Genomic DNA, 10,531 nt, shown 5'->3' on the forward strand with positions numbered 1-10,531 from the left:
AATTCGACTAATATATACCGAATCGATGCGAAAAAAACTAGGAGAGAAGCGATGATACCTTGCTCTCGAAGATCTACGAATTAAATCAAAGTTTTCAAGATTCAATATGCCGATTCGTGAGGTAGGGACGAAGTGGGGAGAGAAAAAAACCCGAGAGAGAGAGAGGAGAAAGAAGAGGAAGAAGGCTCGACCAGGAAGGTTGGGGCCAGAGTTAAAACACAAGCTCAGCGCCAGGATCTACGGCGCTGAGCTCGGCGTCAGGATCTACGGCGCCAGGGTGACTGGCGCCGAGCTTCCTGCCAGGTCACCTCCACGTCTGCTTCGAGTGTAAAAGCTCGGCGCCAGCGAGACGTGTAAGCTCGGCGCTAGTAATGATGACGCCGAGCTTAGGATTCAGATTTTAAAACATATTTGTGATTTAAAAAAAAGAGCTAAAAAATAAAAAAAATAAAAAAAATCCGGACGGACGGTCGCCGGTGACCTCGCCATTCCAATTTCCACTCCCATTGGCCTAACACTACCACCACCACTAACAACTGCTCCAATGCCGCTGCGGGGCCGCCGTCGGTCGTTCCTCCTCTTGCAGTGGTGGCGTCAGATGATGAATTTGACGAGGAGGGTGGAGGCGGCTATGCGTTCTCCGAGATCGCGATCGTCAGCTCACCGTTCCTAGCCAGCTGGCAGTGGCGCGCCGACCGCGTGCTCGACGAAACGCTTGTGAGGCTTGCGCGCGCACTGGGCGTGGCGCCGGAGGGCGCTTGCTCCTATGCGCCATTGCCTGGCTGGGAGAGCAGCGTCTCGCATCTGGGCCGCGCGTGTTAGCTGGCGGCGTCGCCCACCATGGGTGCCAGGTCCTGTTTCAGATGACTCGCTGATGGGGACGATGCTAAACCTATTGCTTCCGCTGACATGGCGGCGCCGGCATTCCATGTGCGGTGCCGAAAGGCTTCCTCCCAAGCTCAGGACTGTTCGTCCTTGGCGATGACGCGAGCTAACCGCACGGGGGGCCGTGGCAGTACACATGTCCGAGCCGATGAATCTCTGACTGGTAAAGTTAACAGTGCCATTGAAACCTTAGCCGTGCTGAAAGTCTGAACTCTGAAGGGGCATCGAATGCCGGAGTTCTGTGAAAGTCGTTGTCAGATAACTCCGGGAGGTGGATCATTGCAATCTTGGGCTATTCACTGCGCGGGCACAGTTTGTAAAATGGCATGCATGCATGCCGGTCTGGGATTGGAGTTGGAGGTACGCCTTGCTCTGTCACTTTCAGCAAATGCCTGTCCCGTCCTGTCCTTGTCTGTTCAATTCATCTCTCTGCTCCCAATTTGCATCCGGTGTCATATCCCGTGTCCTACATGATCTGGCACTGCAGTGTTAGATGTCTTCACACCACTTATTGATTCCGTTTACTTTGGGGAGGGTAGTGGCTCGTTTTGTTGATCATGTGTGAATGCAAGGTTGGAACTGTTGCATTCTTTTGGCTATATAGTAAGACAGTTTGGACTACGGTTTTATTAGAACCCCAGTTTGGTGTCATTAGCACTCAAGCCAGAGTGGCAGAATCGCAGAAGACATCTTGTTATCTATAATAGTATGAGATGTTCCTAAACTATAAAAGCCAAATGGTCCCTGCTTCATGAAAGAAACAACGGCTTGTGTAATTGTGCGGCATGATTCAATCAAAACAACATCACACCATTAGACAGAAGTTTACTAAGAATATTATATTTATATTTCTTGCTTCTTCTGGCAGCAAGACTAGTGTTGAGGATCATTTATACTCCTACAGTTTAGTCTTCAGAAAAATAGAAAATGTCACATTTGCTAGTTGCTACTTGCTATAAGCTTCTTAATGGAAATGACTACTACAGCGCATATTCAGTTTATACTACTGAAAGAAAGCTGCCTCTGCAGCTTCCTTTGTACAAATTGCATCTTCTCTGTAGTCTCACCGCCGATGATCTCATCGATAAGGCCCTTGAAGATGGATCGTTCAATTTCCCAAACCATGCCATGTAGCACAGTGTCGAAGCTCATCCAGTCTTTCGTTCCACTGACTGTATCCTCGTCTAATATCATGTTTTCATTCTCCTCCTCCTCGGAGCATTTTATTAGCCTGTCAACCTCAGTGCACAAATCCTTGAATAGTTGCCACCCACTTAACTTCCTTGATTGAAGAAACTTTACTGGCTGGCTTCCAGATCTGCAGATGCTCATCTTCTGAGCTATTGTTTCGTTTACCAGGTCAAACACAAGTCTTCGGTGAAGCTTCCCTGTGTAAGGTTTACATCTTTTCTTAGCTCTGTTGACAGTTTGGAAGGTGGAAACTAAGTCTGGTTTTGTTTGCTCAAGAATGAGGAAGAGCTCCGGATTGATTGGATAATTTGATGGTTGGAGTTGACCAGGTAATGCTGCAATACTATGTTCTTTGTGCAAAAGACCAGATGCCAACAGTATCTCATAGATATACTGGTGATCTTTATTTGTAGTGACTGATGCCATGACTTCTTTGATGCTTGCAGCTTCTTCGTCCATTGATTGCAGTTGATCAAGCTTCTGGATCAGAACTTCCAAGTTTTCTGGTTTAATCTGGTTGACTTCACTGCTCGCTTTTGACTGTGGCGTGTCAGGCAGGCTGTTTGGGTTCCAGCATTCCTCTGAAGAATGTGTCTCACCATCTGAACAGGTAAAAGGGTATATTCAGAAAACAATTCCTAGTACAGTGCAGAACAATTTAATGTACCAAACGAAAATACAGAGTTGGCTGCCAGACAATTCAACTGAAGAAAACATGTATCAGACAGAAGAGACGAAAACACTGTCCACCTACAGATCCAAACGGATCATACACACTAGATGTATTTGTATAGGGGACATTGGTGGGCACATCTATAAGCATGTATGCACACCAAAAGACACATATCATGCTCCTGCATAAGCAGTGCTGCATGTGGGGATGCAGCCATGCACTGTTCCTCCTAATTGTAGGACCACGAGCTACCTGGTAGCTTTTATTGCAGATTATCTGTCACTAGCGTTATCTGCCCTGTTCGCTTGGCTGAAAGTACTGTTGACTGATTTGTTGTGAGAGAAAAATATTGTTCGTTGGCAGAAAAAGTACGGCTTATAAGATGCTGACAGCTAGCTGTGCTTGTCCTTTTAGAAACACTATGGGTTTCTGAATTGAATAAGACCAAACCAAAGGATCTATATCATGCTAATGTTCTTGCATGAAACAGGCGGATATCTAACGTAAATTAATACTGGTAACTAAGAAAATAACTTCTCACCTTTGAATGAATCTGAGATCCTTTTATGATAGAAGGATGTATCAAGGACAGAGACAGGGCTTGGAATGTTGTCCAATGAATGAATGTTTTGGTCTGAGCCCAAAATTGAAGGAGCCTGAAAGGGGATAGAGAGGAATCGCTCATTAGTAAAGTAGTGGTAAATGATGAAAACAGGATGCATGAAAATTGTAGAATTAGATGGATTATTGGTATGAACTTTCTTTCCGTTTTATCTGTACCTTGTGACTTGCTGTTGCAGCAGCATTGCTTGGTGGAACGAAGGTTGAGTTGCCACCTGGAGGCTTTGGACAATCCATAACGCTGACATCAACCTGCTTTGCTAAGCTTATTCTGTTCCCTTTACTCTGCAAGACCTCATCACGGTGGCATTTCACCTGAGAAGGCTTTGATCTTATTCTTCCTTTTGGGGACACAGCTTCATTGGACTTCTTGCTTGGAGATTTTGGTGAAACAGGTGGACGAGACCTCCTTTCAGGCTCTGCCTTCTTTAGCACATTTCTGGGGCTTGATGAGCTTGTAGACCTTGGCGAGCTGGCACTGCTGACAGTTTTTTCAGACTTCAATTGAGCTCTTGACATCCGAAGATGCATCTTCTCATTTGTGCCGGTCTCATTTGTGCCAGTGAAAGATGAATATCTAGCCGGCAACTTTCTGAGGCCTCTGAGGCCTGCCATGGTAGCAACAGAAGCAAGTGAAACCCCATGCTTCTCAGTGGTTCTTGCAGGCTTCATGACCACAATAGGAGCTTGGAAGCTTCCAGAGTTAGTGGTTAGATCATATCCTGTCCTGTGAGTAGCCACTGATCCGCCACTGCTGTCATTCTTGCTCTTAGCATCTTTCGCGTTCAATGCACCCAATATCCTGAGAGCCCTGAAGTCCTTGTTATTACACTCTAAGAAGTCAAAGCCCCCGACCCTTCTCTCTATATCAGCATAGACAGATGCAGTTCTTGACCTCCCTTCAGCTTCTCGACATTGTTGTGCCTTGATATTGGTGGCACTTCTGTCCTGCTGCCTCCAAGGAGCTGCTTCTGTGACAATTCGTGGGGAAGGCTTGGTTTTCAGTACTGAGGACTCGTTCTTCAGCTGCATGCTGCAGGAATCCTGGCAACTGCTTCTGGAGGAGCGTGATGGATGCTCATGTTGAGTGGCTTGAGCTGGTCTCGGTGATCTTGTGGGTTCACTGTTATCAGCAGTTAGCACCCCTGTAGCATTTGTTGCTTCTTCCAACCCCATCAGCTTGGCAATGACACTGTTAGCTCTCCTATGGCTGGGGGAATCTTGAGGCCTCAAAGTATCCAGAAGAATATCATCAGTTCTCTTGTAACTGAGGTTCTTCTGACGTGAGCCTGGACTCAGAGACTCCTTCCTACTGTCCAAGGACAACCTAGGAAGCTCTTTTAGCCTCGAGGAAGGCCTCTTGCTTTCCTGGGTTTCAATTGGCCGCAGGAGTCTTCGGTCATCACATGAGAAGCGTGACTGCTCCTGCAAACACCTTCTAGATTCAGTGACATTTGCAGGAACCTTTGTGGTCCTATCGATCCCAATGATACAGGTTCCATCCATTGATTTGGACAGCAGCAGTGGCCTCGGTGAGTCCTTGTACTGCCCGTTTCTCCTTGCCTCCTGCACCGAGGTTTTTACAGTCAGGCCTCCAGGGTCCCGGTTGATGGAGTCCACTATGTCTCTGAAACCGACATTAGGATGCCCAGACTTGGTGTTCATGTCAGATTCCTTCAAACTTGGCGAGCTCTTCAGTGACCTCTGCACAAAGAGCTCCTCATTGATGTAAGGAAGCTCCTGTTGGACTGATTTGTTGCCATCAAGGGAGGAGAAGGATGAGCACGAAGAGGAGGAAGAAGAAGCTCTTGATGATTCGATTGAAAGGCTGCTGTTCTCAGTCATACATTTGCTGAATGTTTTCTCCTGCATAAGCGGAACGAGAGGTTAGTGCCAACTTCTTTATGCATTCATAACATACTTCTAAAATTCTGATGCATGAGTAAAATGGTTTCCTGGCCAAAAAGAAAAAAAGAAGTTGAGTCCAATCTAGTAGGAATATTACCAGAACGATCTTTGAGGTACTTGAACTTTGAACTGGAACATTGCTGCTGCTCTTTGGATGAGTATTGCCTGGAAAACATAAGGAGGCATTAGAATAAAATATCTAAACAGAGAAAACTGAGCAATTTGTTATGCAATGATGGTAATGCAAATGGATAAGGGCATAAGGTGATGAATTATCTGGGGAAATTCATTAATAAATGATGTAACTATTACAATCAAATTGTTGTGCTGTCCTCTTCAGTTAATCTGTCATTGGTAGAAGGACTTTTTTTTATTAAAAAAAAACTAAATGTTAAGCTGTCCTCTTCAGTTAATCTGTCATTACTAGAAGGATTTGTTTTTAAAAAGTAGTAAATGTTAAGCTGTCCTCTTCAGTTAATATGGCATTGCTAGAAGGGTTTATTCTAAAAAAATACAAAATGTTGAGACGTCCTCTTCAGTTCGATTACATAAATGAATTTTTAATATACTGTTCAGCTGTCCTGCTCAGTCAGCGAAAATAGTTTTCCTCATTCTATTTCCGGTTCTAGGTACCCGGAATCCTCATCATTGGATGTCATTACGCCGATGCCGTGCTCATCTAGTGCTAAAAGGTAGTAGTATCATGTGCTGTCATTTAGTGCATTCTTAAGTAAATGCTTTTACGATCATAATTACTGTAGTCAACCACTGCTATAGCACTGTACAGATGTTTTTTTCCTTACAGGTGTACTGCTACCTTGCACAACAAACCTCCTACTCTCTTGTCAGTAAAAAAGGTAAGGCCTTGTTTAGATTCGGGTTAGAAATCAGTATTCGGCGTTGTAGCATTTTCGTTTGTATTTGACAATTATTGTCCAATCATGGCCTAACTAGGCTTAAAAGATTCGTCTCGTAATTTACAATCAAACTGTGTAATTAGTTATTTTTTTATCTACATTTAATACTCCATGCATGTGTCCAAAGATTTGATGTGATGGAGAGAGAGTGAAAAAACTTGCAATCTAAACAAAGGCCTAAGTGGAAATAAAACTAGTATTCTGGTACCAACATGGCAATTTCTTTTGCAAGTTCCACTTTACAGGACGTGCCTCCGCTCATGGCAATTTTCTTTTGGTTGTTCGCTTGTTGGTTTTAGCCAGCCCAAATCAGCCAGCCAACAGTGTTTTTCTCTCACAATAAACCAGCACCAGCCAGCCCAGAAACCAACCAGCGAACAGGAAAACCAACCAGCGAACAGCCCAAACCAGCCCAGAAGCAGTTTTACCAACCAAGTGTTGTTTATTCCTTAATTTGATAGGTTGTTCTTTGCTGAACCTTCCAACTGTCAATCTTACCAAACTTTGAATAACAGTATGAAAGGGCTTCTTTTCACATTTCGAAGCAAATTTTTATATGTATAAGTAAAAAGAAATGACACCTAGCTTTCTCATCTCTAGTCAACCATACCAGGATGAGTAGCTGCGCTACCTAGTAACCCGACTTGGAGAAGGGCGTGATTAGGGGCTGCTTGTATGGCTTCCAAAATAAGCCAAAGATTTGGCAAGCTATGATTTTGGTTGTCATTTGATTTGCTAGCGAAGCTTGCCAACCTCTTAAATTTGGTTTGCCAAATCGATGACAATTTTTTTTATCCAACTTTGCTTGCCAAATCGATGATATTTTTGTTGTCCAACTTTTGATTGTAAACCAAAACCAGATCAGTAAAGAAGTGAATGCGAAGATAACGCAGCAGAGAGATGCAGGGAGCAGCGCAAGCACGGCGAGGAGCGGAGCCATTACCTGGTGGAGTGGAAGGCGGAGGCAGCCTCTTTTGCGCCTGCCGGGCGGCGCGGCGACCGGCCCCAGTGATGAGCCGCTGGCGGTCGAAGATCTGGAATATGCCGGCCATGCACCCCATTTGGCGCTGGAGGTCCCGCGTGTCGTCAGCCAAGCCGGCGGCGGCAGCGCCGCGCATCCTCGCGGGCATCTTCACAAGCTCTCGTTGCTGTCAGCCCGATCAGGCGGCGCGGAACGACGTGCGCGCTGCAGGGCGATCGCCGGCTCGCATTCAGGTGCGACGACCGATGTGACCAGGCCGGCGGGCGGCGGCGCCACCGACCGCAGTCCTCTGGAGGCAGAGAAGGTTCTGAGGCAAAGGCTGCGAGGAGAAGGAGAAGCAGTTCTGCACGCGGACACAGGTACTACGGATGTAGTAGAAGAAGAGCAGAGTTCTCTTGTGTGTTGGTTTTGGGATGGGGGCGAGTTCAGAGGAATGTTATCATTGCGGCGCCATGGCCATGCAGGCTCTCGTCGTGGGGATGGGGAAGGATGCCTGTGGATTTAAGAGGAAGGCCGGCTGGCGGGCTGGCTGGACGGGACGGACGGGATGCCTGTGGGTGCGTGGGTTTGGGTGTGCGTGGCGTGATGGCCGGCCGATGGGGTTGAAATAACAAGGGAGGGGCCGACTGCCGAGGCCCGAGGGGGGAGCACCGGCATGGGGGTGGGTCAAGCCGTGTCCCTGGTCCTGCTTGCTGCTCCCGCTGCATCACAAGGCCCCCCTCGGCCTCGGCCGTCGGCCCTCCCCCCATGTGAGGGGCTGATCATTGCGAGCCTGTGGGTGTGCGCGGGCATGTGATGCCTGTCAGACCGCGCGAGCGCGCACAGGAGTTTTTGATCGCATGGCGGGGAGGAGTCGAGGAGAGCAGAGAGGCCACGGCCAGCCGGCCAGCCGGGCCGCCCCCTTCAATTCGCCTTCGCGCGCCCATGTACCGTGTCTGTCTGTCCACGGGTCCCCGTGTCGCTGTGCCGCGTACTACGACCGAGAGGCGCATGCCAATGCAATGCAATGCCATGCCATGCCATCCATCCAGCACGTCCAGTCCTGCTGGGACGGAGTGGCAGCGATGACCGATGAGGCGATGAGCGAGCGGCGTAGGTCGCGGCCCGGCCGCTCGTCGGCATCGCCGCCAGGATGATGAGAGGGACAGTGCTACAGTCGTCCACGCCGGGGCCTTTCCGGCCCCCGGGTCCACACGCGTATAAGCAACAGTAGTACGCGTGTATACGTATTACAATCCGTCTAGATCTACGCATCATACCTAGCTTGTACCTGAGATCCTGAGAATACGATAGGTTGTCATGTACTCCTATTGTTCTGCTCTTCCGGCCTCCTGGATCGCACATGTATGGATATGTACGACGCATACGTACCGGTACCAAACTACCAATCCTACGTACACATAGCACGGGTAGCTGCTCATCATTGCACTCGCCTGTCTCGTCATACACTGTTTGGTTGTGCGTACGCGACGCGGCCTCCGATCGAATGCCTGCATGGGAGACAGACAGCGCGAGCCAGTGGCAGTGGCTGTTGCATGCCGTTTACCACATCGTACCGTACCAGCAGGCCCCCCGCCCGGGCGTGTGAGCCTGCTTGTACATGTGACGCTGATCGATCTGATCTGACGGGTGGTATACTGGTATACGTACGACTGAGATACAGATTCCAGTTTGCAGCGTTGTGGGCCTGGTAAAATTCGTCACGGCCGGGAGCGGGCGGGGACGGAGTGACTGCATGCATGCTCGCATCCGGATACGCGCGCCATGGAGTCACGCCTGCGTCGTGCACGACGAAGTGCTGCTTGCCTGCTTGCCTGCACGGTGTCGCCGTGCACTCTCGACACATGACATCTGTTACCGCAGGCGTCCGGTGTCTCAACCTGTGACAGCTTTTACTGCTGCTGGCATGTACAGCCACCAGCGATCCAGGTGAAATATATCCAATGCCTGCCTCCTCCTCTCCTGCTCTTGACCTGCCCGCCGTCTCGGGGACTAATAATAAGGACTTCCAAACCATTTGAAGTTAAAAAAAAACTATTTAATAGTGTTATTAAATTTGTGATGAGATATATTTTCATGGCATGCTGATTTTATGTTATATAAATATTGGTATTCTATTCTAAAATTACATCCATTTCCAGACGGAGCAGTACAAACGGAGGAGAGTAGCGCTGCCTGCTACGGCCGCCAACGGACGGGCAACGGAGATGTTGGAATGTTGCCAATCGAGAACGGATCTGGCAAGATGATGGTTTTGCGAGACAGCGTTGTGTTGTTAGTTTGGACAGGACAATTATGACGCACAGCTACGTGTAACATGCACGGCCATTGGACTTTAGTGCGCTTTAAGGAAAAAGCTCGCTGGGTCCCTCGCACACAAGCACACCGTGTGGCATCAACACACACCTACTACTACTGCTACTAATAATAATCTCAAGCCACCTAACAAAAAGGTTTCTTGATAGCCTGTTCGCTTGCTCGTAAACGATCGTAAATTTCCAGCTAGGAACAGTATTTTTTTCTCACACTAAATCAGCCAGCAGTAAATAATCCATGATACGATACGGCCTCAGCAGTACAGTACGTACTACACTAGGTTAGGTTTATATAGCATTGTGAAGGTTGTGTGCTTAATTAATGCTGTAGGGATGGTCGGTTAACTAACAAGCAGAAGCACTCAGTAATGTCTGCCTCTGCCATATCTTCTGGTTAGCCGGCCTTTGGTGTTGCCTGTTGGCAATTGCAAACAAATACTATATCTCCTGCTGAGGCACCTGTTCCTAGGTTTATTTCCGGTGGCTAACCCGTCCTCGTGCATGCACCGGCTGTCGTCTCACATCTTGGTTAGCATTAGCAATCCCTGGAACATGGCGAGTGCATGAGTGCATGGCTGGCAGTAAACAAGTCGGCCGGAGCCAGAACCCCTCTCGTGACATCACGTTACCGGAGGCGCTGGCTGCTCCTGCCGCTGCGGGTAAAACTAAAACCGTTTGCGCCAATCAAGGAGCGCGGGATGGCTGCGACTGCGAGCACTCCCATGGGCCATGGCGGGGTTGACGTGGTCCACGTCCACGCACGTCGCCGTTCGTCACAAGTCCCGATCGACGCCGCCCGCCGGGAGTGGAGAGTGGAGGGAGGCACAGCACAGGCAGGGGCGCGAGGCCGCTGAGGACTCGGTCCGGGGAAACCGGCCTAGCCAGATGCAGGTTTACCCACGCTGGCTGTGGTTGCAACTCTGCAAAGTCAGCAGCAAGAGTTGGTTTCTGGCACCGTAACTTTCTGCGGCAAGGGCGCGCCAAGCTCTGTTCGGCAGGATTTGTCGTTGCTACGTTTGATTTGTAGAACTGATTTGTT

At 48.6% G+C, this 10,531-nt stretch overlaps 1 protein-coding gene across 1 annotated transcript; it reads right to left on the reverse strand.

Moving 5' to 3' along the window:
* Positions 1–1,709: 1,709 nt before the first annotated feature.
* LOC136550366 (protein LONGIFOLIA 1-like) lies at positions 1,710–7,812 on the reverse strand. The gene is made up of 5 exons (XM_066541913.1): positions 7,139–7,812; positions 5,376–5,443; positions 3,530–5,236; positions 3,291–3,405; positions 1,710–2,678 (listed from the first exon to the last, which is right to left on the reverse strand). Exons 1-5 carry the CDS (start codon positions 7,323–7,325, stop codon positions 1,879–1,881), a joined length of 2,877 nt encoding a protein of 958 aa, XP_066398010.1. The 5' UTR covers positions 7,326–7,812; the 3' UTR covers positions 1,710–1,878.
* Positions 7,813–10,531: the final 2,719 nt, after the last annotated feature.

This window comes from Miscanthus floridulus, chromosome 4, assembly GCF_019320115.1.
Source record: "Miscanthus floridulus cultivar M001 chromosome 4, ASM1932011v1, whole genome shotgun sequence".
In the NCBI taxonomy this organism is placed as follows: Eukaryota; Viridiplantae; Streptophyta; class Magnoliopsida; order Poales; family Poaceae; genus Miscanthus; species Miscanthus floridulus.

Excerpts from the sequence above, each read along its gene's own strand:
- LOC136550366 (XM_066541913.1), bottom strand. The coding sequence starts at position 7,325 with ATGCCCGCGAGGATGCGCGGCGCTGCCGCCGCCGGCTTGGCTGACGAC. Across the intron at positions 5,237-5,375 it reads GTACCTCAAAGATCGTTCTG|GAGAAAACATTCAGCAAATG; the intron begins GTAATATTCCTA and ends CCGCTTATGCAG. Across the intron at positions 2,679-3,290 it reads GATCTCAGATTCATTCAAAG|ATGGTGAGACACATTCTTCA; the intron begins GTGAGAAGTTAT and ends TTACCTGTTCAG.